The 27846-nt window shown below is 41.7% G+C and overlaps 1 protein-coding gene across 3 annotated transcripts in view; it reads right to left on the reverse strand.

The window, feature by feature from the left end:
• Positions 1–27846, reverse strand: part of LOC310998602 (diacylglycerol kinase zeta-like) — a 77967-nt gene that overhangs the window by 30173 nt on the left and 19948 nt on the right. For 2 of the 3 annotated variants that reach the window (XM_083988733.1, XM_083988734.1), the window contains exons 3-25: positions 26929–27037; positions 25815–25910; positions 23668–23745; positions 23289–23351; positions 22011–22067; positions 21186–21254; positions 20981–21052; positions 20769–20885; positions 20585–20656; positions 19578–19676; positions 19392–19474; positions 19257–19317; positions 18885–18998; positions 18659–18796; positions 18372–18450; positions 18226–18281; positions 17776–17838; positions 17617–17690; positions 16549–16660; positions 16305–16391; positions 16084–16196; positions 15273–15373; positions 10599–10678 (exon numbers count right to left, since the gene is read on the reverse strand). In XM_083988733.1, the coding sequence (XP_083844859.1) occupies positions 10599–10678; positions 15273–15373; positions 16084–16196; positions 16305–16391; positions 16549–16660; positions 17617–17690; positions 17776–17838; positions 18226–18281; positions 18372–18450; positions 18659–18796; positions 18885–18998; positions 19257–19317; positions 19392–19474; positions 19578–19676; positions 20585–20656; positions 20769–20885; positions 20981–21052; positions 21186–21254; positions 22011–22067; positions 23289–23351; positions 23668–23745; positions 25815–25910; positions 26929–27037 (1993 nt within the window). The remainder of the gene's footprint in view (positions 1–10598; positions 10679–15272; positions 15374–16083; positions 16197–16304; positions 16392–16548; positions 16661–17616; positions 17691–17775; positions 17839–18225; positions 18282–18371; positions 18451–18658; positions 18797–18884; positions 18999–19256; positions 19318–19391; positions 19475–19577; positions 19677–20584; positions 20657–20768; positions 20886–20980; positions 21053–21185; positions 21255–22010; positions 22068–23288; positions 23352–23667; positions 23746–25814; positions 25911–26928; positions 27038–27846) is intronic. The other variant, XM_083988735.1, reaches the window with a different exon arrangement.

Raw genomic sequence — 27846 nt, forward strand, 5'->3', positions numbered from 1 at the left:
TACTGAAAGAACAGGGATGAAAGACATGAACTGATGTCCCGGAGCTTTCTGCATGATCTTCAGCCTGGACCTGCTGCGTGCTGGTGGTAAAGACGCCTGGACCCATTCCCTCACTGTCTATAGTAGTTTTAACTTTTTTACTTCCTCTTTCTGTACCCTGAAGGGATCATTAAAGTTTTTCTGACTCTGACTCCAAGTACGATGAGGATGATGATGATGTGGGGGTCAAATGATGTGTCGCTGTGCCAGAGTTAACGGAACAAATGATTCTCCTCTCAGCTTCCTCCATATCATAATGGTATAAAGTTGTATAAATAGATAAAAATCAGCTGTTTACTGTGTGAAAACCTCAGGAGCTCCACGTCTTTGACCACCGCAGTCGTCCTCGCACTCATTACTGCATGTTCTTGTGTTGTGGTTCAACCCTGATGTTTCTTTACCCAGACTCTAATTATCCCTGAACACTGCAGCTCAACTTTACCAGATCAAACACACACACACACACACATACACACACATCACATCGCTGATACTGCTGCTGTGTGCTGTGCACTGAAGCCAAAACCTTCTTGTTTGTTCACACACCACTAAATGGCCTCAGCTTTGCGAGGGTCTCTGAAGTCCTGCCCCCGGACCAACCTTCTCAGAGTGTGGTCGGTCCACAGATCAAGGACCGAGCACAGGGATGATGGAGCAGAAATCCTCCTCCTCCATCAGTTTGTTCTTTCTAATGTTTCAAACACACATGCGCCGACTATTAACGGACTTTATGTTGTTTCCTCTCTTTGAGTTATCTTTGACGTGTCCTTGTCACAGTGTGATCTACCTGTCCTATAGAAAACCTGTATAATAACTTCCGGTTAGAACTTTTTCACAGGTGAGGATGAAACTTTCTGGTCATGAAGGCTGTGGCTTGTTCAGCATTGGGGAACAGTGACGCAACATGTTATGATGCTACTATGTGAACTTCTGAACACTCTCTGGAGGATCTGAGGACTTCATTAAGGATCTAAGTATTCCCCGTAGGGTCCTTTAGAAAGGGGTTGAAGACACTTTAAAGGGTCTGAAAACTCTGAAGGGTTCGAATACTCTCTGAAGGGTATGAAAACTTTATCAAGAGTCTGAAGATTATTCCCTAAGAAGGGTCTGAATATTACAAAGGTTCTGAAGGCTTGGAATACTCTGAAGGGTATCAAGACCTTGCCAAGAGTCTGTAGACTACAATGGGTCTCAAGACTTTGTTAGTAGTCTCTGAAGTGTCTGAAGACTTCATGAAGGGTCTAAATCTGCTCTGATGGGCCTGGAGGTTTTATGAAGGGTTAGGAGGTAGGGTTAGAAGTCTGTCAGAACAAGTATAAAGACTTTATGAAGGGTCTGAAGACTCTCTGAGGGGTATCAAGACCACACCCAGAGTCTGTAGACTACAATGGGTCTCAAGCCTTTCTTATGTAGGGTCTATGGAGTTTCTGAAGACTCTCTAGTGGTTCTGAGTAGTCTCTGAGGTGTCTGAAGACTTCATGAAGGGTCTAAATGTGCTCTGGTGGGTCTGGAGATTTTATGAAGGGTTAAGGGTTCGGGTTAGAAGTCTGTCTGAAGGGTATAAAGACTTTATGAGGGGTCTGAAGACCTTCTGAAGGTTTTACAGATTTTATAAAAGGGTCTTAATGCTCTCTGAAGGTCTAAAGATGTTTGACGGGACTTTCTGGAAGGTAGTGGGACTTCCTTGAGGGTCTGTGTGGACTTTCCGAAGGGTCAGAAGACTCTCTGGAGGTCTGAGAAACCTCTGATACTCTCAAAAGGGTATGCCAGACTTTATGAGGTGCTCTGAAGACTTTACAATGGATCAGAAGACTACGTAAAAGGGTCTAAAGACTTCCTGGATGCTCCAAGTTTCAGGTCAACTCTGGAAAGGGAAAGGAGGGACTGAGTGTAGAAATTCACAGTCTCATAGATGTGACAAGAAGAGAAGACGCCAGAGAAAGTGAAGTGATTCTCTTTTGATGCTCACAGTGACAGGGAGGCTGGCTGCAGTAAACACCTCTCCTGCTCTGTCTGTATTTATCTATCTGTGCTGTCGACTTCACGGCGCTCGGCAGCTCAGTCAAACGCCCCGGGCTGTTACAGCAGCTACAAACACTGAATCAAAAGCTGAACTCGTCTGACTGAATCCTTTCTTCTTCACCTTCTTTCTTCTCCTGTCTCTTCTCCATTCACTCCTGCTCGTCTCCTACACAAAAAACTTCCCACTCGGCAGCAGCCAGGAGACTCTGAGCCTTCCTGCTTGTTCTTCCTCGTCCGTCTTCCTCCTCATTCTTCTTCCGCACGTGTCATTCTCCCTTCCTTCTTTCCACAATCCTTTTCCCTTGCTTCTTTCCTTCCTTCCTTCCTTCCTTCCTTCCTTCCTTCCTTCCTTCCTTCCTTCGTCCTTACTTCTTTTTCCTTCCTCTTTTGATCCAATTAACCTGGTCCGTTCCTTTCCTTCCTTTTTCCCCTTCCTTCTTTCCCTTCGTCCTTGAACAAATCTGCTCTCTCCCTCCATCTTTCTTTCCTTCCCTTTCCCTTCCTTCTTTCCACAATACTTTTCGCCTCCCTCCCTTCTTTCCTTCCCTTCATCCTTTCTTCTTCCTTCTTTTTTGACCCAAGCTGTTCCTCCCTCTATCTATCTTTCCTTTCTCCTTTCCTCCTATCGTTCCTTTTGTCCTTCCCTCCTGCCTTCCTTCTTTCCCTTTGTCCTTCCTTCCTTCTTTCCTTTCATCCTTTCTTCTTCCTTCTTTTTTGACCCAAGCTGTTACCTCCCTCTATCTATCTTTCCTTTCTCCTTTCCTCCTATCGTTCCTTTTGTCCTTCCCTCTTTCTTTCCCTTCGTCCTTCCTGCCTTCCTTCTTTCCCTTTGTCCTTCCTTCCTTCTTTCCTTTCATCCTTTCTTCTTCCTTCTTTTTTGACCCAAGCTGTTCCCTCCCTCTATCTATCTTTCCTTCCTGCCTTCCTTCCTCCTTTCCTCCTATCGTTCCTTTTGTCCTTCCCTCCTTCCTTCTTTCTTTCCCTTCGTCCTTCCTGCCTTCCCTCCTTCCATCTTTCCCTTTGTCCTTCCTTCCTTTCATCTATCCCTTCGTCTTTCCTTCCTTCCTTCCTTCCTTCCTTCCTTGACCCAGGAGGACAACAGGAGGGTTAAATATAGTTACTCTTTCCCCAGCAGGTTCAGCCAACCACAATAGGTGCTAAAAACACAAAGCTTGCATCACCAACAATTAACAATTTACCTTATGTGATGGATATCATCAGAAATAATCTGAATCAGTGAGCAGATCAAACACAGAAACCATTGTTACATCATTCCGTTGCTATGCAACACCAAGTCTGACAGCTTCTTCACGGCGTTAGTGATGTAACTGATGTTCAGAGGTAGTGTAGATCAGTTGAAGGATGTGATGATCCTTGACAACAACATTATAAAGACACACACCGAGCTTCATCTGATCCCGTTCAGTTACTCTCTCATTCACAACACTCTGCTGGATTAAAGGGATAGTTCAACATTTTGGGAAATTGTCCCATTGCCATAAGCCCTATAGTCATAGCTATTTTTAGAACGGCAGAGCAGAGCTGTGAGCTACTCAGAGCTACACTACGGAGGCTCATGGAATTTCTTGGTTTCCCTCATCAAACTCATCAAATACACAATCCAACAACTCCAAAATGGAGTTGTTTTCGAGGTAAATACAGACTGCTTGCTGAAAAACTGTCCCTGAAGGTAACGCGCATCAGCGGTTTTGCATGAATTCACCTCTAAAACAACTCCGTCTCATAACGTTACATTATTATCTCATAGCGTGGTGAATGTGCAGCTCACAACTTGTCCACCAGAGCATTTTGGAGTTGTTGGATTGTGTAATTGATGAGTTTGATGAAGGAAGCTAAGAAATCCCAGTAGCCTCCGTAGCGTAGCTCTGAGCAGCTCGCCGCTCTGCTCCGCTGTTCTAAAAATAGCTTGCACCGACAAATAAAGGTACTGCTATGACTACATGGATTATGGCAATGGGCCCATTTGCCAAAATGTTGAACTATCCCTTTAAAGACCGTTAGTTACTCTTCACTGGGTTAATTAGGAGAGGAAATATTTCTTCACAGAGGGAAACAAAAGGCAGTTGGGGCTTAAGGAGTGTAACGGCCTGTGTTTGCTCAAGTTTTGACTCTATATTCTGTCCTTTCAGAATAATAATAAAGAAATGCATCAACAGTTTGAGACAAAGTAGAGAAAACTTTACTTTAATTGGAACTTTCACTAGAGGAAAGCTGGGTCCACAAACTATACTGTCGACATCACACACTTTAACACCCAGAGACTTGACTTATCAGGCGCCTTCTTTGACTTAGTTCTGTACTCTACACCCAGGCATCAGTGTCTTCGTCCTCCTCTCCCTCTCTGTTCTGTAAATACTGTCTGAAGAAGGTTTTTCGGCCGCGTCTCTCCGGTCCCAGTGGAGTCGGTGTAGGAGTGGAGCTGACAGTTTGATCCTCGCTGCCCACACTGATTCCTCCTCACTCTGAAATCTTCAACTAAAGGCCAGCGCCGCCACCACGGCTGAACCGGTTTCTCCGTCAGCTGGGTAACACCCACAAAACTGACCCATACAGTGACAGAGACCAGAGAATCGCACAAACACAGACACACAACCCACACACGGCAGTCAGAACCCAGCTGGAACACCACCGCAACCCAGTCTGATGGTTGTAGTATAGGTCCAATCATTAAGATTTTAACGATATGGCTAATTTTAGAGATATCGGGTATTTTATCATTTTTCTTATAAGAAAAGTTGTAAATCCATCTTTATCCATCTTTATGTATTAGGGCCACATTGAGAAATTAAAAAAAAAAAAACACAGACTTTGAGAATGAAGTCATAAATTGCCGAGAATAAAGTCAGAAATTTCCGAGAATAAAGTTGTACATTTCCTACGAGAAAAAAGTCATAACATTACGAGGATAAAGTCGTAAATTACGAGAATAAAGTCGTACATTTCCTACGAGAAAAAAGTCATAACATTACGAGGATAAAGTCGTAAATTACGAGAATAAAGTCGTACATTTCCTACAAGAAAAAAGTTGTAACATTGCGAGAATAAAGTCGTACATTACGAGAATAAAGTCGTACATTTCCTACGAGAAAAAAAGTCATAACATTACGAGAATAAAGTCGTAAATTGCGAGAATAAAGTCGTACATTTCCTACGAGAAAAAAAGTCATAACATTACGAGAATAAACTCAGTTGTAGTTTTAAATGCAGACAAAACTCTATTTATACTTTTCTCCAGTGCCAGAAATAGTGACTTTAACAAACTCAGAACTGACTTTTGTTTTTAAACACCATCCACCTGGAACTCCTCAAGGGCATTTTAGATTTTTATCCCTCACAATTTAACTTACGTTTGTACCTACTTTAATTGATTCTTGTTTATTTGATGTCTTTTCCTTACCGTTGTAAATAACCCTCGATGATCTTTCAATTTGCATAATACAACGCCAAATGATATTTTCTTGAGAAACTTCAGCACCCATTAAAAAATCATGACTATGGACTGATTTTGTTGCTCTGGGTGACTTGAAAGTGGATTTCTTAACAATTTAGATGATGCCCTATACATTTCAGATTTGGAAAAAGCAGCTAGATAACAATTCCTTTTCATCAGTAACTCATGTTTGTATAATTCAGTCCACTGTGTGTAATGTAGTTACCTCTGGCTGTGGGCTTCGAGTACATAAATGCATGTTTTATGCAATGCATAATAAATATATTTTCTTAATTTCTCTAATACTGAACTGATGCCGTCTGAGTTTATCGATACACTAGTACCCATCACAGTATAAGGTGTTAATCTGCAGTGATTGGTCCATATTCAACTACTGGAAATGAGCTGTAGTTGGTAGAACAGTTACTTAGATGCATCATCTAGCATGAAACTTAATGTGTTAACTTTACAGAGCTCACAGGGACTAATTACTGTTAATCTATGAAATCAAGTGAAAATGATGAAATAGCCTTTGTCTTGTTTTGATGGCACTGATATTATTGAACTAAGTCTGATCAATAATGAATCAGAGGAGTGGAAGAACTGGATGGTGACTTCATTTCTCTCTAAAGAAACAAGCTCTTTGAGTTTCTCTTCGTCTAGTAAGTTATAAATATTTCTGTCTCGGAGAAAGAACAAAACGTTGAACTTCAAACATCAGAGCTGAGTGGTCGTTGTCAGGTGTCAACTGATCCACCTGATTAACCCTGTAATTAGATAACGGGACATTAAAGCTGATCTTCTTCAGACCCATCAGCTCTCAACACAAACAGCGCCGCAACTCATTACAGCTTCCACAGCAGCTCACACACAGCACGGTTCACAGCTGCAAACACACACACACTTAACCCTCCTGTTCCCTTCCTCCATCCTTCCTTCTTTCCTTCCTTTCTCCCTTCCTTCGTTCCTTCCGTCCTTCCTTCCTTTCGTCCTTACTTCTTCTTCCTTCCTCTTTTGATCTAATTAGCTCAATCTGTTGCCTCCCTCCATCTTTCTTTCCTTCCTTTTCCCTTCCTTCTTTCCACAATCCTTCCGTCCTTCCTTCCTGCCTTTCTCCTTTCGCTTCGTCCTTCCTTCCTTCGTACATCCTGCCTTCGTACTTCCTGCCTTCCTTCCTTCCTTCTTTCCCTTCATCCTTCCTTCCTTCGTTACTTCCTTCTTTCCCTTCGTCCTCGACCCCGGAGGACAACAGGAGGGTTAAGATGCCACAAACACGCAATCAGTACACTTGACAGCAACACCCACACACACATGCACATGAACACAACAACAGTCCATGCATCATGCTATAACACCGAGACACATGAGGGAAACTAATGGGTGTGTTTGTATCTAACCCTCTAAGGTCCATGGTGTGTGTGCTGGTCCCATCAGGTCTCAGGGTTTCTGTTGTGTTGTGTTGTGTTGTGTTGCCGCTACCTCGAGTTCTTACATAAAACTTCTGGAGCAACGAGCTCATCTGACTCATCGTTCAGATGATCCTGCCAGAAATGCAGCGTTGAGCTCATCCCGTATCACACAGACTACCTGGACTTTCAAAACCGCGGTACCTACCTACCATCTGGACAACTTTAAAGGGATAGTTCAACATTTTGGCAAATTGGCCCATTGCCATAATCCCTATAGTTATAGCAGCAGTAGGTTCGTTACCTTTAATTGTAACAGAACGTTACCAGACAGAGTTGTTTTAGAGGGAAATACAGAGACTGCTGATGAAAAACTGTCCCTGAAGGCAACGCACATCAGCTGTTTTACATGAATTTCCCTCTAAAACAACAACACGTTGTGTTATTATCTCATAGCGTGGTGAATGTGCAGCTCACAACTTGTCCACCAGAGCGTTGTGGAGTTGTTGGATTGTGTATTTGATGAGTTTGATGAGGGAAACCAAGAAATCCCATAATGAGCCTCCGTAGCGTAGCTCTGAGCAGCTCACGGCTCTGCTCCGCCGTTCTAAAAACAGCTTGCACCGACAAATAAAGGTAACGAACCTACTGCTATGATTATAGGGATTATAGCGATGGGCCAATTTGCCAAAATGTTGAACTATCCCTTTAGGAACACAACGTAAATTGGTGGTACTGGGGTTGAGAAGGGCAACTGCCCGCTATATAATCCCCAGGATAGATTAGGTGTACCATGAAAAGACCTGCATCTATCAACATGGAACCCAAACACAAGATTCTATGACCTCAAGGATTCAAAAGGAAGACCAATCACTTCTCCTAAAGCCTGGACAGCATTACCTTGTCCAGGTTCTGGATCTTCTTTAGGAGTTCTTGATTACCCATGAAAAGGAGCTGCTGCAAGTAGGACCTCCTTGACCAGGCTGACCATGGTGTCTCAAAGACTTACCCTAACCCTAAGAGCAAGGCTTGGTAAGGTTCCAAGACTTCAATAAAACCCAAGACAGAGGGAAGACGATATATTTCACGACGAAGGAACAAGTAGAAGCAGAAAAAGGTGACTAGTGGTCTCGGCAAGATCAGGAACAAGTCCGGAATTGCAAGACAGGGTCAAACCGATCCGATCCTACAACCTTTTCTCTTTGCAGTAGAATAAAAACAGATCTACAGGTGCTGAGATAAACACAGTGGCATCTTATCTGCTGCATATTATTCCCACAAATGAAGAAATGTAATTATTCGATGTGCACAAAGGAAGAAGAAACCACAGACTCCACAGATGCATTTTAATTAGAGTCGGTCTCGGTGGGTGTGCTGAATAGAGATGAAACGGTACAAGAATTTCATGTCAAGATTAGAGTGACCATTGTTATTATTAATGCATTTATTCATAAAAATAATAACATGGATTCATTCCTCCAGACTGGAGCTGAACAAGAGGCCAACTGGACAGGGTTCAGCTGAATATAGCCCTGTTCCGACATATGATCCATAACATTACTGGATTCATTTATCTATTAAAGTAATGACTTCTAAACACGGCTCCCCATTTAGGAGCTGCTGAACATCAAAGAAGCAGAATGGATAGAGCTGCAATGCTCATGTGATATTTAGGGTCTGACACAAAACTCTAATGGCCTTTTCTCCTGCTCACCACCGATCCAGCTGCTGTGAGCTGCAGATTAATGACACCACCAGAGGAGAGGTCCTACTGCAGACACATATTAAAACTTACTGTGGAGTCTGTGAACTTTCGGGCTGGGTTTCAGAATGTTTTGTTTACTTTAAAGTGATACGGCAACTTTTTTTTTTCGTGTCTTGCCTCACTCCCGAGTCCATGACAAGCAGATAGACACCATCCTTTCCACTGTGCGTGCAGTAACAAGGGAGATAGAGCCGTATCGCCCGTAATTAGCTTAGCTCAAACACTGGAAGTGTACAGGTAGTGTTAGCCTGCCTCCTACCTGAGCCGAAATCAGCAGTCAGAAGCTGATTTCATTTTAGCTCTAAACTCTGTAAATATGTCACTTTATCAACATTTCAAACATTTTTAGGCGAGAAAGTAGCCGTTTAGATCAGCAGTGTGTCAAGCTAGCTAACTCAAGCTAGCCATTGTGACCAACGCACTTCCGGTTACTTTCACAAAATAAAACACCCGTTGCCCTTTATATACAGAAGTGCTTTTACTTTGAAACAGGAAGCTAACCTACCCTCGATGTAGCTAGCTTGAACCAAAATAAACCGTCTTTGCTTGAACCCTCCGTTTTGACCGATCTCGTCCCGTTAGCGGCATTTGACCGCTCAAGATGCCTTACCGGAGAGTTTTGTCAGCTCTGAGACGAAGATCGGTCCGTTTAGAGTTGCTGAAGAGTTTCTCTGATGACTTTAGGTGGAGGCAGGCTAACACTACCCATAAACTTCCAGCGTTTGAGCTAAGCTAACTACGGGCGATACGGCTCTATCTCCCTTGTTACTGCACGCACAGTGGAAAGGATGGTGTCTATCTGTTTGGCATGGACTCGGGAGTGAGGCAAAACACGAAAAAAAAAATGTTGGCGTATCCCTTTTTTAAAAAAAGCACAATCAACCAACGAATCAAACACTTCCTGTTTAATGGTGTCTCTTTTGTTTACATATCTATATGAATCTGAACCATCAGCGAAGGGTTCAGGAAGAATCCTTGGCAGGTGATTGGACAACTCATCAACATCAATATCTGACTTCAACCAATCAGATAGTTCCCTTCTCATGTTTTGTTTCTATTGGTTACATCAGGCTCTTTGTGAAGAGTTAAAATACTCTGCAGCTCTCCAAAAACGATGCTAACTTCCACCCACTACCAGTCAGTTGTAGCTCCTCCCCCAAATGTGGGAGGAGCTACAACTTTTACATCACTAACTCTGTCTTGATTTGTCAAAACGTCCTCATGTTACACAGTGTTTGCTATTTCTAAGGTGATTTTTTTTTCTTCTTTTTCAAATTGAACTTTATTCAATAAAGTGTAAACGATAAATCTTATGAAGAACTTTGTTGGTTGTAGTTTTTTATTATTCCATCTGATTTTATATGAATGTTTTATATGTTTTTCAAGCACTTGGTGTAATTTCACTTTCGCTACTTCTCAATGCCATAGAAAAAAAAAAGTTTATCATTGTTATCACCATCTTCTCTTATCTCTCTTTTCTCTACAATGACATTCAGGGGAGGTTTCAGTGTAGCAGAGACCTTGGTGTAAGGACAACACCGCAGCTACTGAAAGGAATAGATAATGAACAAAGGGAAGGTTCGGATTCAAATCCGTTGTAACTTTCGCAGTGTGTATGTGTGTATAGCTGTTAGTTTCCCTGGTGCCTCTGAGCCAAGCAAAAAGAACAAACATCCAGCTACCAACCTGCAGGGAGGGACGGACAGAGCAGAAGTCCTGAAGAGGAGGACGGAGCAAAGGAGAGTCCACACACACACACACACACACACACTTCTTAATTAGCTTTGTTCAATGTTTCTAAAAAAGATTTTCTGCCTTGTCTCTTTTTCTTCCGTTTCTAGTCTTACACTGGCACAACACCGTGACCTTTTCATCCCTCCCTCCCTCCCCCACTCCCCTCTTCTCCCCCACTCACCTCCTGCAGACGCTGGATCTGTTCCCTACAGGTCTCTAAGTCGCTGTCACCGGGAACCACGATCAGACCCAGAGGAATGGCTGCAGACACAGAGGAACAGGACAAGAGTTCAGATGCTGCTGGTCCTGGTTCTTGCACATATAACAGGGGCTAACAGCTGAACATCTGGCCACAGCTGTGTCACTTTGTGTGTGAAGGACAGACTGTCCACATTGAGTCCAGAGCCAGGCTGAGTATCTGATCCTGACCCAGTGGCTCATCATCAGTCAGTCTGTTTCCCAGGCTGGACGCCCACAGCGCCAACACAACACAACACAACGCTGCTGACTGTACATCACACAACTTAGAGTGCTGGAGGAGCAGCTCCTGAACCCACACACACCTCTGATCTGCCTGATGGATTTGAACACATCTGATTTATCCAAACACCACAAATGTATCCACCTATTAGGGACTTTGTAGGTTTTAAAAAAGTCTTTCTCACACTGTTGCTAGAATAAAAGCATTTTTTTGAAAAACTGAGCCGGAAGAGATGGGAAGTTGTTTTGGCATTATAAAGTATTACATTTGCAAGAAAAAAATCGAAATATTTTGTAAAACCTCGCAAATTTGAGGAAAAACTGGAAAATCTTCTGTAAATATTTAAAAACTTTTGAGTAAAAACTAAAAAGGAGAGGGAAAAACTTGAAGATTTTGAGGGGAAACTCACATATTTCCAGTAAAAAATATTGAAAAATTTGAGGAAAAAATTTAGAATGTTCAACTCTCAACTCATTTGGAAAAGAAACAAAAAAAATCTGTGGGGGGGTTTTAATCAAGGAAATAAAACATCGTAGAACACCTATTTATCGAAACACTACTGATTTATCTTAAAGGGACTACGAGGAGTTTTGGAAAGCGAAGTGTTTTCACACTACATTTCCCATGAGCCTCCACACGCACGGTGAAATTCTTGGACCAGCGCAAGACGGACGAAAGCGAAAACATTTACCAAGAATGTTTTCATTCATCAAGAATGAAAATGAAAGTCGGAGGTTCAAAGACGATCAGATACCGTCCTAGTTCCGACCATAAACGGCGATTATTATAACGCCGTTATTCCCAGGAAACCGAAAGTAGGAAATACTGGGCGAGCCGACCACTAAATGATAATAACAAAATTACTATAAAGACAAAACGATATATTCTATATGAGACTCTTATATAACCAAAAGCAAACTCCCTTTAACGGGGTTCCTTTAATACCTCTAATTTCATTCCTCTTCATTGAGGCAAACACTCTGGGAATTAGCTTCAGGAGCCTCACACACTAACAATCAATCAGGTTTAGGAGAAGAGACCCTCAACGCACCACTTGACTGAGTCTCTGTCAAGTACCACATGATTGGCTGCTCTGCCTGGTGATGTCATGTACAGAAAATAACGACAAAATGAGAAAAACTGACATATTTCACAATAACACACAATATTTGAATGTCATCATGTTACATTTGATGTATCAGTGAATCAACAGTCAGGCTCTGCACATTTTTCCCCACAGCTGAATATAATTGGCTTTTAATTAATTTCCTCGCATTGTATTATTCTCAGTGGTTTCTGTATTTATTCTCATTTGCATATTTTATCATCTTTTGTCTTTCCTTTGACATCTGCAGTGAAATGCTGCACATTTTATCAGCCAATGCCTGTCTGTCTGTCTATTATTATCATCTTTCTATTCAAACTTATTGTAGTGCACTATTCCATTGCTGCTGTATAAATAAAATACATTATTATTATTATTATGATTATTAGACTTGCATCCATCAAATCTCCCTTTGAGAACCAGACAACACAACACAGATTCTGGTTTACTGCAGTTGAAACCAGTAAAACCAACGCAAACACAGATCCAAAGTATGTAAAGGAGATTAAAAAAATAAAAATAAAAATAAAAAGGTTCACTTTGAAAAACAAACTAGATGTTTAAGGGGAAATCAAAAGATAGTTCTCTCCTGTAAGACTTGAAAGTGGTAAACAACCAGAGGGGATGGAGCATGTTTATCTTCCCTCTGTTTAAGGTGATGCTGAACTGTATGACTAACTCTGTCATATACTTTCTATTGACTTTGGCTTTGAACACTGGGGAGACGTTCAGAGACACTGTGTGTTTTCTTTTCATGCCTCCGAGGCGCGATGTTTACAGGGTTGTCCGTGAAACGTGATATCTCAGGAACTTCTTGCGGGAACTTCTTGAAACGATCGGATTGGATTATAGTGCCTTAAAGGTCAAATGTCAAGGTCGTGGTTAAAACACTATCTACTTTGACTGAGGTATGAAATGATTAGAATTTGGAGGTCAAAGTTATTGTGATCTCACAATACATCATTCACAGATTCATACACTAACTAGAAAAAGATAGCATTTCCTGCAGAAAATGCGTGTGAATGCTGAAAGCAGCTGAACGCTGTTGCTGAAGCAATGCTGAATGAGCTGAAGAAATTGTTGAATCAATGCTAAATTAGTTCAAGAAGGCAAAAGGCTAATCCCAAAGCTGAAACATAACTTGTAGTGTGAGATGAATGCCTCTCTAAAGGTAAAAAGCAGTAGAAATGCTAAAGGCAGAATAAAACATTGAAATCCTGCATGTTTAATCGACAGTTGAATAGTTGAAATCTGCAGCTAACCTGACAGGAAGGAAAACTGATGAACCAGCACTAACATAGCTGAAGCAATGGCTGAGAATAGATTAAAAAGTAGAAAATGTAAGATTTTGTATGAAATGGCTGGAAATTACTTGAATTGTTGAAGATGACGACACGAAGAGTTTGAAAAATTCCTGAATTTGATTTTTTTTTTTTTTAAGTTAATGCCTACTGAAATACAGAATAGCAGAAGAACATTGCTTTCAGCATTCACACTAATTTATTAATAACACAATTTATCTCAAATGTCAATAAGGATAAACTGAAATGATGTCATTTTATATCCAAGAAGCCATTGGTCAAACCTCATTGTATAGCTATTCTCTGGTAACATTTTGATTACTGTAACTGTTCTTCTATAATGTCGAAATAGTTTTTTATAAAATATATTTTTTTTTATAAAATATATATTTTTCTATATCTTTCTACATATATTTTTTCTATTGATCTTCTCTATATTAGCGTACATATATATTTGTATCTCTTGTTACTGATTGCCTCGTGTTTAGTATCTGATAATATTGTGGTTATGTGTAGACTATATGTGGGTCTCATTTCATTGCACGGATTTTTGATGTACACAATCCATGATATGTCTTTTGATGTTTTAATTGTTTCAGGCCTGATATTTTGAACAGTGACCTGTATATGGATAGTTATGTAAACATGTGTTGATGTAATTACTTTGATTATGCTGGGAGGGCAACAGGTGACACCAATTACTGGCATCCTCCCCCTATTTATGTGCCCCACCCCCCTACACATCAGATGACCTGATGAAGACCCAAGTGGTCGAAACGTTGTCCTTACAATAAATTCTTGGGAGCTCGATTATAGCAGTTGTGCGGACATCGTTTGTTTTTTCAAACCTCATTGTGACATCACAATGTTCAGCAGAACGGTTCTTCTCATTATTCAACACTCTAACTAAGGAAGGTGAGACTGTTATGTAAGTGTATTATCTATCTATCTATCTATCTATCTATCTATCTATCTATCTATCTAACTATGACAGCCTTTAATTTAACGTTTCCTATCTGCGCCCTAACAAACTGTTTATGAGGATCATTTATCAGTTGATTTGAATTAAGATGCACCTTCATCATCCTCCTCATCATCGGAGACAATGACTCACACTGTGATCTCTCCGCTGCTGATGAACTAATCATCAATCGCTCGCTATCTGAGCAGCGGAATGTCACTTTGCCACGTAAACTTCTGTACTTGTGAAAAAAATAAAAAATAAAAAAAATAAAAACCACCCGTCTGTCTCGGGGAAGCGCGGAGCGACGGCGTTGAGGATGATGATGATGTAACCGCTGCGCCTCGGGGCGTCAGACATATTTTTACCATCTCCCCGAGTGTGACGCATCCACAAGTGGAGATGGGTGATTGATTTGCATAACGAGGAAACAAGTGAAACTTCAGAGTGAACAAAGGAGGATGGATAGGAGATCGACTATGAAAATCATTCTAAACTTATAATAAAACACAGGATTATGAATAATTAATATGGATTAAACATGCATCTATATTTATATGTGTATTTCTATCTTTACAATTTACAATAACACATAGAAACACATATAAAAGGGAACAGTGCCACAGTGCCACCTTGTGCCCAAACTGAGAAATACTGAGAGAGTGTGTGTGTGTCTGTGTGTGTGTAGAGGATGGAAATCTTCTTGTTGACCTTCATGCCGCTGCTCATCCTCCTAATCATAGAGTATCTACTTGAGCCTGTAGATGAAGATGATGATGAGTTAATACAGATGATGCTGCTGCTGCTGCCAATCAGCTGCCTGCGCCTGTAGCCAGCAGCCAGAGGAGTGATGATGTAACTCCTCTTAGTAACAGCGTGGTTGTGTTGGATTCTTTCATTAAAACATTGAAACTCAAAAAGGGCTTTTATTTTGTTAGTTCGCAATCAGAGAAGCAGCAGGTCAGAAGTGTGTGTGTGTGTTTGTGTGGGTGTGTGTGTGTGCTCACATGCTTGTCGTAGTTTGTCCTTGTCGTAATGCAGAGCCTCGTAGTCCGTCATACTGATCCTGCTCACTCTGATCCGGAGTCTCTCTGGGACCGGCTGCTGACTGAGGCACAGAAAAGACCGAAACCAGGACAGTGTTAGGACATGATACGACCAGTAAGACAGGATTAGACCAGTATTAAAGGGAAAGTTCAACATTTTGGCAAATTGGCCCATTACCATAATCCCTGTAGTCACAGCAGTAGGTTTGTTACCTTTAATTGTCGGTGCAAGCTGTTTTTAGAACGGCGGAGCAGAGCCGTGAGCTGCTCAGAGCTACGCTACGGAGGCTCATTATGGGATTTCTTGGTTTCCCTCATCAAACTCATCAAATGCACAATCCAACAACTCCACAACGCTCTGGTGGACAAGTTGTGAGCTGCACATTCACCACGCTATGAGATAATAACACAACGTTACCACACAGAGTTGTTTTAGAGGGAAATTCATGCAAAACCATTGACGTTTTCGCCCCGTTATTATCTCATAGTGTGGTGAATGTGCAGGTCACAACTTGTCCACCAGAGCGTTGTGGAGTTGTTGGATTGTGTATTTGATGAGTTTGATGATGAGGGAAACCAAGAAATCCCATAATGAGCCTCCGTAGTGTAGCTCTGAGCAGCTCACGGCTCTGCTCCGCCGTTCTAAAAAATAGCTTGCACTGACAATTAAAGGTAACGAACCTACTGCTATGACTATAGGGATTATGGCAATGGGCCAATTTGCCAAAATGTTGAACTATCCCTTTAAGAGAGGCCAGGACTTGTGACTCACTCGTTGAGGTGTGGTATTGAGGTCCGTCGTTTGGTTTTCTGGATCATGTTGGCCTGGTTTCTGAGACTGATCTGGATCACAGAAGGCGCCAGTCTACACGGTTCACCATCCACCTGTCAGTGACACCATCCCATCAAACCATCAACCAACCGGCCAATCAGTGGGTTACATAACATACTGATCAACAAAACAGTGTGGTGGGATGTCGAGTCACAGTGTACCTGGACTGGTAGAGGTTTGGTGGTCGTCAGGGTAACCTCTCTGCACTGGTTCAACCTCTCACCGTGACCTCCGACCTGCAGAGTGGCCTGCACACACACACACACACACACACACACACATTTCTGGTTATATAATATTCCATGTGTATTTTTAAGACTTCATCTAAAATCCGGTCCTCCCCCCCTCCCTCCCTCCCCCCCGGTTACCATGGTTACCAGGTACAAGTGAAAGCTAATCGCGTACCAGAGAAGTCATAGTGAATCCGATGACCTCGATGTATCCGTCGTCGTGACGCTGCGGCTCAAAGTCGTGATGCTCGCTGGGGTTTCCCCACGGCGTGGTCCCAGCGCAGTACCTGAACACAACATCATCACTGTCAGTACCTGAACACAACACATCTACGGCGTCTACGGTTCCTCAGTTGCAACAGAAGCAAACTCAACTGATTTTGTATCCTCAACATGTCCTGAATGAGGGGGAAAAAAAGCCCAGAAGAATCCCATCAGGGGAAAGTTTAGAAAAAGACCCAAATATATCCCATTCATACGCCTGTTCATTATTTTTCTCATGTGAATAGGGTAAAATTTTTAACCTTTAGATATCTCCATGAAAATGACTGAGTTGATTACTTACATTAAGACAAACAAAAAATGTATTACAAGTTTTTTATAATTCTTTGTTAACATGAGCAAATTTGCATAAATCTGCATACATTCCACATAAAGGTGCTGTGGTGGTACCAGCTTGAAAATTGGAATGAGTTGACTCCATCGGTCAACCGACAAGAAACCACTTTAAATTTCAAGATGACTCCTTTAATGATAGATAGAGAGATATTTGTGAAAGGGGGGGGGAGAGATGGAAGGACTTGCAGCAAAGGACGTGGACTGGATTTGAAAAATGGTGGAATTTATGCAAATTTGTTCATGTTAACAAAGAATTACAAAAAACTTGTAATACATTTTTTGTTTGTCTTAATGTTTGTAATCAACTCAGTAATTTTCATGGAGATATCTAAAGGTTAAAAATTTTACCCTATTCAGATGAGAAAAATAATGAATTAATAGGCATATAAATGGGCTATATTTGGGTCTTTTTCGAAACTTTCCCCTAATGGGATTCTTTTTTTCCCCTCACTCAAGACATGTTGAGGATACAAAATCAGTTTAGTTTGCTTCTATTGCAATTTGTTCAACCCCTTTTTTGGCTTAAAATTACTGGACTAAACGCCACCCAGAACCTGGTTTCCTCTGGATGGGACCCAAGAAGAGGTTCCTGAGATCTTCAACCAGTGACACAAGGTCCATTTACCTGGGGATGTTGAGGAAGACCAGACACTGAAGCTTCAAGTCCTGGACCTTGGATGTTAAATCAGTCCCATCACACTGGAGACAAGAGAGACAAACAATCATTCAGAGAGAGTGACGCAGTGTTTTCATAAAAATGACAGTTTAATTGACGGCTACTCACCACCACCTTGATGTGCTTTGACAGGTCTTTGGAGCTTCCCATCAGGAAGTCTGAGAACGCTGTCTGTGTGAGACAGAGAGAGAGAAAGAGAGGTGAGCTGGAGAGCTGTAACTCTCATAAATAAGATATCTCAATGATGATTCCATTAAGCTTCTTCATTAAGTCACTAGATCTAAAGGAACAGGACAGTAGTTAGTGCTTGTCAATGATGAGTAAAACATTTTTAACTGTGTTTATAAACTACATACTAATGAGCATTCATGTGTTATAAATTATGAATTCAGTATGTGTTACCAAGAATATTTGTCTTATTTCTAGTCAAAATGTTATTTCTAGTCGAAAAAAATCTCATTATACCTAAAATAAGACTCATCACGTTAAAAAGTAGCTTGTTTTTAGACATTTTTTACTACTTTCAAGCATAATTTAATTATAGGGGGGTGTACTCACCCCAGCATAGAACATCTTATTCCTGAAACGACTGTTGAACTTCTCCGGGTTGGCCTCTGAAACAGACACACACACACACTGACAGTGAATAATCGCATCGTCTTCACCCATCAATAATATCCATTTCCTATCGATCCGATTGCTACCTCTTGATTCGTGGAACTCCAGAGTCACATGGGCATCAAATCCGAGACTGAAGTAATTGTTGAAAACATCTAGAGGAAGCTGAGAGAGCACACACACAAACACACACACACAGTGAGCAGTTACATCTGTGTTAAATGTCTTATTTTGTTCTGTGCTTTGCTGACACCTGGTGGTTTGTTTGCGTTACTACAGCGTCATCACTCAATTGGTCCAAAAAGGGTATATTCTTATTTTGAATGGTTAAAAATAAAGAGAATATGATGATAAAGTGTTTATGTTCACTGACCTTATCAGTCTGTTGCTCATCCACCTCAGCCCCTGCGTTGGGGTTTGGTTCAACCTGTAGATTCCACCTGTCTAGCTGGACCACAGCTCCATCCTCCACATGTGATAAGATCTTTGACAGTGGTTCATCTGTGTAGCCCTGAAATAGTCGGAACACAATCCAAATTACAACCGCAGGTGACTAACTTAAGGTGTGGACATGGGTTGTGTTGTGTTTTTGTACCCACCCCTCCCCAGTTCAGGGTCCTTGCAAGGTCATTTCCTGTCCCGAGGGGTAAGACGGCAACAGGAGGCTGAGGGTTTAACGCCTGCTCGTCAAGACAGGACAGAATCCAGCCCACCTGGGTCAACAGATACAAACAGACTTAAGACTTCCACCCTGGGGTCTTCTCCTTGACCCCAATGGAAAACATCAGGAGGTCAAGGAAGGGCAATTCATAAGGACATTGGTATGGACGATAAATCCTCCACAAGAAACCATAAAAACAAAGCACACAGGATTGATATGTTGAAGTAGAAGTAGAAAGAACTGTCCTTTGACTCAGTTAGAACCTTTTCTAAGCACTATTGAATATCTGAATGTCTGTGTTGGTCCTTACAGTGCCGTCCCCTCCACAGGCCAGGATCCTCAGGTTGTGGACTTTACGATACAGCTCCAGGCTGGAAGACGTACAGGTGTTAGTTAATGTCCAGTTTGTGTGTGTGAGGAAGTGAGATGAGGAGGAAAGACCTACCCCTCCTTTGGTCCTCCCTGGCTCAGGTCAAACACCTGTCTGGGGTTTAGATACCACATTAAGGACTGGAGGATCTTTGTTCCCTGTTAGAGACACAAACAGGACAAGTTCAAGTTCTGGAGCTGCTTGACTGACTGTTTTACTGACTGTTTCCCTAAAGTTGTGCCTGGTTGACCGCTTCGTTACCTGGTTTCCTCCACTCTTGGGGTTGACGAACACCAGCAGTGGTTTCATGAGCGGTGATGGAATGGGGCGGATTATGAACGGCCTCCACAGTCGACCTTCCTGTAAGAGAAGAAGAAGACCTGAGTTTATGTTGTTCATCCAAACCTTCTGACCTCAGACTAGAGTCTTGTGACCATGGACTCCCATCTTCTGTCCTGAGATTAGAGTCCTCTGACCTTGGAGTCCCATATTCTGTCTTGCGTCTAGAGTCCTCTGACCTCTGTCTCCCATCATCTGACCTGTCACACCCATCGTTGGTCCTGAGACTAGAATCATCTGACCTCGGACTCTTATCTTCTGTCCTGAGACTAGAGTCCTCCAACCTGGGACTCCCATCTGTCTTGAGACTAGAGTCGTCCGACCTTGGACTCCCATCTTCTGTCCTGAGACTAGAGTCCTCTCTTCTGAGACAACCATCCTATGTCCTGAGACTAAAGTCCTCCAACCCAGTACTCCTGTTCTCTGACCTTAGACGCACATCCTCTGTTTCGAAACTAAAACCCTCTGACTTGGAGTCCACACATCTGGGACTAGACCTGGAACTGGAGTCCAATTTGCTGTGGATCTTGCCCCTTAATGATCTGCATCTGTCTCTCATGATGCCCCTTCCCCTCGTGTATCTAGTCCACATGCTCCCTGTCTTCTCTGCCTACTTTGACCCAGAGTATAGCCTGATCCCTCGGCTGATTCCTGTGTATTGTCCCTGCTTGCATTAAAGAAACTCAACCACAGCTTTATTTTTCATGGTGACCTGTTGTACAGATGAAACCATCCCTGCTGCCATGTGAATATAACACATTTATCTGTGACCGTGTTAGAACAGGTGTGAGATAAGTCGTCCTCAAACATATGAAGGTGTTAGAACGGGGTGTCACTGTTGGGAGAATATAACACATCTGTTTCGTGTATGGAACTGTGACATGTGACCACACCAGACACAGAGAGTCAGAATAAAGTGCGTAACTGACCTCTGCTCCTTTCTTACTGCTCTTCCTCTTGAACGACGTCCTCTTCTTCTTCTTACTGGACTTCATAGAAGACTGTAAGACACAGAAACACTGTTTTTCTTTCTCCAAACAACTGTGGATTCATTATATGAACATAAAAACAGTGATTAAACATAAGGCCCATTAATCAGCACAGCAGTGTTACCTGATTGCGTCGGATGCGGACGATCCATGTGGGCGGAACTATGAGGGCAGCATGAGCTCCTATTGGACACGGCTCCTCAATCTGCTGCAGCATGAAGCAGGAAACCTTGTTGTGGTACTGAAGGAAAAACAAGAAACACAACTTCATAATGTAGTTCATCATCATCATTAGCCTGGTTGTCTTGTCCCAGAGCATATCAGTAACACACTTACAGCTTGTTTGCACCAGGAACAGCTGATGGCAACAATCTCTTTACTGTGGAAGGCAAACTTCTGCTGGAAGCCCTGCGCAGATAAACAAGGGAAATAAACTGCTGGTTTAATCTCTGCTTTAAGAACTTTACTGTGCTTACTTCCATACATTTCGAGGATGTTTATACTGAAGGACTCTATGGTCAATATAAAAATCTCTACCCACCTTCCCACACTGTTTACATTTGCCATCTTGTCGTCTGCGATGAACCCAGTGATGACGCACGACAATGGGCTGAAAAGACACAAACACAACATATCTGTTGGTTGTTTGATTTCCCTTCTAAACTCATAGTCCAGGCAATCTAGCTCAGTTTGGACCCAAAATAGAACTAATTGTAACAGAATGTTTTTCACCATACATAATTCCTACGAGGTGTCCAGAACAACATACTAAAAGTCCTAAGAAATCCTAGTTGGGGAAATATGTTTAATTCTCATCAATCCAACATTGATTTACTGTATAAAGTCTATGGTGCCAATAAGGCCAGAAAACATTACACCCCAATGGGGCTATTTTGTACCATAAGTCAATTAGTGTTGAGCTAATTTGCATATTGAAAATACATTTTCAGAGAAACTTGAAATACAGAAATGTTACTTTTCATGTAGACTTTCATTGTGTAAAGTGTCATTGTGATAGGAGTAAAGGAAAAAATATCCCCATTGGGGTGTATTGTTTTCTGGCCTTATTGGCACCATAGACTTTATACAGTAAATCAATCTTGGATTGATGAGAATTAAACATATTTCCCCAACTAGGATTTTCTTCTTTTAGTATGTTGTTCTGGACACCTCATAGAAATGATTTATGGTGAAAAACATTCTGTTACAATTAGTCTGTCGGAAAATGCTATTTTGCCTGGACTATCATAAAGAAGAAGAAGAACAACAACAACAAGAAGGACAGCAGCAACAAGAACAACAAAAAAGAAAGGACCATGGAGGATTAAGAAGAAGAAGTAGAAGATGAAGAATGTCCAGAACTCACCTCTCTAATGTTCCTCGAGCCTGATTCTCTGAAAGACGGTTTACACCTGAAGTTAATCTGAGGAGAGGAAACGACATAAGAGGTAACAACATTTGGTGACACCTGAGACCACACCGTGCACTAGAGGAGGTTAGACAGAAACCACACCAGGAGAACCATGATCAGCAGCTTTGTCTCGGTTACACCAGTAAGAAGAGATCATAGGCTGTAGCAGCGACGGCGGTCTCCATCTCCACAGAAACAGCAGTGATTCAGTGAAGTGACAGAAAGCAACAGAGCAGGACACCAGCAGTCTTTTTTAGGCTGCCACGGTTAGGCCAGAGTTTAGCCAGAGTTAAGCCGGAGTTATGCCACAGTTAGGCCACAATTAGGGATGTAGCTGTCGACAATTAGATTATAATTGGACCAAAGTTATACCACAGTTTGGCCACAGTTTGGCCACAGTTTGACCACAGTTTGGCCACAGTTTGACCACAGTTTGTCGAAAGTTATGCCATAGTTAGGCCAGAATTAAGGATATAGCTGTCTACAATTAGATTATAATTGGACCACAGTTATGCCGCAGTTTGGCCACAGTTATGCCGCAGTTAAACCAAAGGTAACCACACCAACTACACTGATCTGTGCCTTAGACATTGCTCTGGTTCACTGTAAGCTCTATTTAGCTTCACACATCACAGACCAGATTGTGTTATTTTCAGCTAATACTACGTCTTCAGATCTAGAAGCTTCCAGCAATATCAAATACTTTACATCTGACTTTAAGACATGTGGAATATTTCCATGCAAGAGTCTATTAATGTTCCACTTGCTAGTTTCATCTAAACAGGAACAGGTGCATCCTGATCAAACCAAATGTTAGCTCATAGCTCAGATGTTAGTTAATTAGAGCGTCTTGATTGATTTCAGCGGGTCAGGATCTGGGGTATCAGTATATTTGAGGTCAACATGTAAAGATCTGAACTATTTTGATCAACGAGGAAGTTAGAAAAAGAAACAGAAGATGATTGGATTGAATGAAAAGAAAAGGACCCTGTTATAATGTTGATTTTTCAGAGGGTGTCTGACCTAGATTAGATTAGAGTTTAATTCACTAAAGGGTTTGTCTCTAGAAGTTAAATGTTCTCCCTTTTATCAGCATTACTTCCTCCTACACCTGTTTAAATGAATGGTGGTTTTTCATTGTGAATGATTGCAGCGATCCAGACACCCCCTCTGGTCCAAGGACTGTTAGATAGATGGAGAACAGAGGACAGGAAGCAGGACTGTGTATCTCACTCTAAAGGTGGGGTCATTGAGGGGCAGGGTGGTCTCCAGGAGAATGGCTCTAGAGCTGGGGAACTGGAGGACAGACAGGAGGGACATCAGCTGAGAAACAACCTTCCTCTGATCTGAGGGTTTAGAGTAATCCTCCTCTTCACTCCTCTTTGATCTTGAACTCATCGCTGAGGACTCAAAACTTTAATCCGCCTTTATTCTTCCTCCATCATCACATCCGGAACGGTTTAACTGTCCCTTTTTAATCCGACCTACCTTTATCTCCCTCTGATCGCTGCAGATCTATACCTGAGCCTCTCTCTGTCTCCAGGGAGGAGCTTTTTACCGAGTGAATGTCAGTCCAGAGGTAGAATAGAGTAGTAGATCATGGTGACGTTACCTTCTCCAGTTGTTCTATACAGATGGTGTGGGCGACGATCTTACAGGCGGCGCACTTCCTCCTGCTGACAGACTTTTGCTGGAGACAGAAACAGAAACAGAAACGATGGAGGAGGAGTTGAGTTTTACAGTTTTTCTCAGTTGCTAAAACACTAAAAACCCTGTTGTCTGAACCAGATGCTCAGTTACCTAGAACCCTCTGATTGAACCAGTCTCTTTTGGCAAAACCATCAGCACCTTTCACCTGTTTAGACACAACTTACCAACACATTTTCATTGTGATGCACCTGTGTTGCATAATGCTGAGCACAGGTGGCAAAAGTCAAACACAAGTAAAGCACAAGTGTCACCGGTTGAACACAACAACTCAAAATTGATCACACTTGTGGCTAATGATGTAAGGGAACATATAGTCTAAGCCAGTTCATTTCATGCACTTCTCATTTGTATATTTGCACAATATTTCTGTTTGTTTTTGTACTGTACAAGTGCTACGTGTAAAATGCACAGGATTCTGTTTTTTTGCAATCAAAAAAAAAAAAAAGTACAAAAAAACCACCGCTTTTTTGATTTGCAAGAGGAAAAGATGAGAGATGACAGGATGAAGGAAGAGAGGATGAGGGAGGGAGGAAGGGAGGGAGGGAGGAGGGTGAAAGAAAGGGAAGGAGAGAAGTGCTACAGTGCTAAATGCACAGGTGTTTTGTTTTGCAACATGCATTTAGCTACAGTGAAGGATAAACATTTATTTCTACAGCTTCATGTGCTGAGCATTGTGTTCTCTATTTGTCTATGTAGTGTTTAGTGGCTGCTCAGTAGTGGTTTTAACGTTGATTGACTCGATTTGACAACACAGTTCAGTTTTGGGCACAGATTGAACTGTTTTGAGGTGAAAGTTTGGTTTTGCAAGAAGAGTCTGAGGTTTTGTGAATGTAGCTTGAAAACTGGGGTTTGTGTTCACAGTTTAGAGAAAAGGAGAGAAGCTTTAGAGAAATGTGTCTTAGCAATCGAGAAAAACTGTACAGTAATTCACAGGAAGACGGAAGTGAAACAACTGGCTCTGTGATCCTCAGGAGCAGTGATGCCATCTCACCACTAGGTGTCGGTATTGCACTGTTGTGAACTGACACCACAACCAGCTAGAAATCCAATCCACAGTTGAAAGCTAGTTCACACCCTTTAGACATTATTTTCTCAGGCAAAAACATTGTTTTTTCATGCACTGATCAATTTTGAGATTTTGGGCTAGGCTATTTTTCTTCCTGAACATGTATTATTTCAGAAAAGTCGAAAGAAATGGTAGAAAATCCACATTAAGGTGGTTATTTTGAGTTTTTCCTCATCTGAGCCCGAAATCTCCACTTCAGCAGCACTTACAGACACCAAACCTTCCAGTTTTATTCCCGTCTATATTCTAAAGGTTTTTACAGAGGGGATTGTTGATATATCATTCACAGCCTGATTTATACAACATTTTATTCCTAAAACAGGGCGAAATTAGATTTTTTAGGGCTCTTGTGACAGTATTTTCTCATTTACAAAGTGATAAAAAGAGATATCCAAAATCCCCTCTGTAAAAACTTCTGACTCTCATATGTCAACAAAATAAAACAAGAATTTTGGAAGTGGCTTTATCCATTGTTCAGATTTTGGTTCTGAAAACGCATATTTCATTAGATATTGCCTCATTTACATATTTAAACATAACATTTTACAAAACTTGTAATACAAAAAATATTTCTCTTAATGTTAGTGATAAAATTGGGAAGTTTCATGGTGATATCTGTTAGTTCATTCTTTTTCCCCCTATTCACCTGTAGTGTGGACACTGTTGGGCCTTATATTGAATCAATGACCAGTAGGGTAAAGGTCAAGTCCTTGACCCACTGAGCAGAAGACCTAATCTACATCCATCTGTTCCTGGTGGGTCCAACCAGCCTTCTTCAGCTGTTCACTGTTGTCAATCAAAAGTGTGTGAAAGTTCAACTGTTCAGTCCAGTTTGTATTAAAGGTTTGTCTGTCAGCGTCACTGCTGCTGAGTGCTGGCTATTTGCGTTTATTCTGACCCTTTTTTGCCATGCGCCTATACATGGACGAGGACTTGAGCTGTTCATGTGGCCTGATAAAGAGCAGGAGGACGGAGATACTCACCAGTGCTTTGGCAATACAGTGTTGTTCTCCAACATAACAGTAATCTCCAGATGCATTGGTCTCAAACCAGATGTGGTCTCCATATACAGCTGACTCCTGCAAGAACAAGACACAGAGAGATATATACAGTATATGCCCTCTACCAACACAGAGAAGATTCAGTTGAAGATCTTAAGGCTTCCTCATTTGAAGACCTTAAAGTGATACGCCAAAAAAATTTTTTCGTGTCTTGCCTCACTCCCAAGTCCATGACCAGCAGATAGACACCATCCTTTCCACTGTGCGTGCAGTAACAAGGGAGATAGAGCCGTATCGCCGTAATTAGCTTAGCTCAAACACTGGAAGTGTATGGGTAGTGTTAGCCTGCCTCCACCTAAAGTCATCAGAGAAACTCTTCAGCAACTCTAAACGGACCGATCTTCATCTCAGAGCTGACAAAACTCTCCGGTAAGGCATCTTGAGCGGTCAAATGCCGCTAACGGGACCAGATCGGTCAAAACGGAGGGTTCAAGCAAAGACGCTTTATTTTGGTTCAAGCTAGCTACATCGAGGGTAGGTTAGCTTCCTATTTCAAAGTAAAAGCACAAATTCTATCGTCATGGTTTTCTGTATGTAAAGGGCAACGGGTGTTTTATTTTGTGAAAGTAACCGGAAGTGCGTTGGTCACAACAGCTAGCTTGAGCAGCGCCAAATTCGTCCGAACAAAATTGTAAACAGCTGGTATTTAGACAAATTAACGACACACTGCTGATCTAAACGGCTACTTTCTCACCTAAACATGTTTGAAATGTTGATAAAGTGATATATTTACAGAGTTTAGAGCTAAAATGAAATCAGCTTCTGACTGCTGGTTTCAGCTCGGGTAGGAGGCAGGCTAACACTACCCATACACTTCCAGTGTTTGAGCTAAGCTAATTACGGGCGATACGGCTCTATCTCCCTTGTTACTGCACGCACAGTGGAAAGGATGGTGTCTATCTGCTGGTCATGGACTCGGGAGTGAGGCAAGACACAAATAAAAAATGTTGGCGTATCACTTTAAGGCTTCCTCAGCTGAAGAACTCCTTTTCCTTTCCCTCAGATCCCTGTTGTGTCACCCTGATCCCAGACTTACAGTCCAGTCCACGGTACTCCGGATCAGAGCCTCTGGGTCGGTCCTGGTCAGCGACGAGGTGCTGGGCTGGCAGGGCAGGTGGTGCAGTCCAGACTTGGCGATGGCTTTCCTGAAAACACAGACAGGTTGAATATTTAATATGAATCTAAAACTTCCTCACGTCAGACTGATCTTTTATCCTGATCAGAAAGCAGCAACATCTAGTTTTTCATCAATGCAACAGCATCAGTAATCAAATTCACAATGTACTTTTATTATTAGGAGTCCCAAGTCCTTTTACCTGAAACTCAAGGTTTATGTTTATGACATTTATCATTTTAAAAGCAGTTAAAACCTTTCCACACGTATTTTCTTCTTTTAAAATGAGTTTTATCTGACTTAACTTATTCAATTTTTTTATTACCTTATAGTTTTAGTGTGAAGGGAAACCAGCAAAGCAGGAATGTCAGTGTAACCTCTAAACCATTGTGTTTTACTGTGTGCATATGACAATAAACTTCTTGAATCAGGTTAAACATTAAACCATCAGAGCTGCTCTTCTGTCTCATTGTCAATAATGTCAGGTCTAAAACAGCTGTCATACAGGAAGTCCAGTGTTGTGTTGAAGTGTCAGGGAGGATGAGACAGAGGAACTGAACTGGAGTTACATTAAACTAGTTTAATTACTTAAACCTGAGTTTCCATGAGTCTTTATTGAACGACTGTCATGTTAAAGACATAGATGTTTCTTTGAAGGGATGGTAACTGGTCTAGAACTCATTCATAACATCATCCTTCACTCATCATCCACCGCTTACAACTTCATTACTCCCTCACAGGGCCGTAAAGGTGATGATAATTCTAGGGGCCCAGCGCCCAGTGGGGCCCATAAAAAACCCCAGTAGTCTAATCTTTGTATGACTGATTTATTCTGCATAA

Source organism: Trachurus trachurus (genome assembly GCF_905171665.1).
Source record: "Trachurus trachurus genome assembly, chromosome: 2".
Lineage (NCBI taxonomy): Eukaryota > Metazoa > Chordata > Actinopteri > Carangiformes > Carangidae > Trachurus > Trachurus trachurus.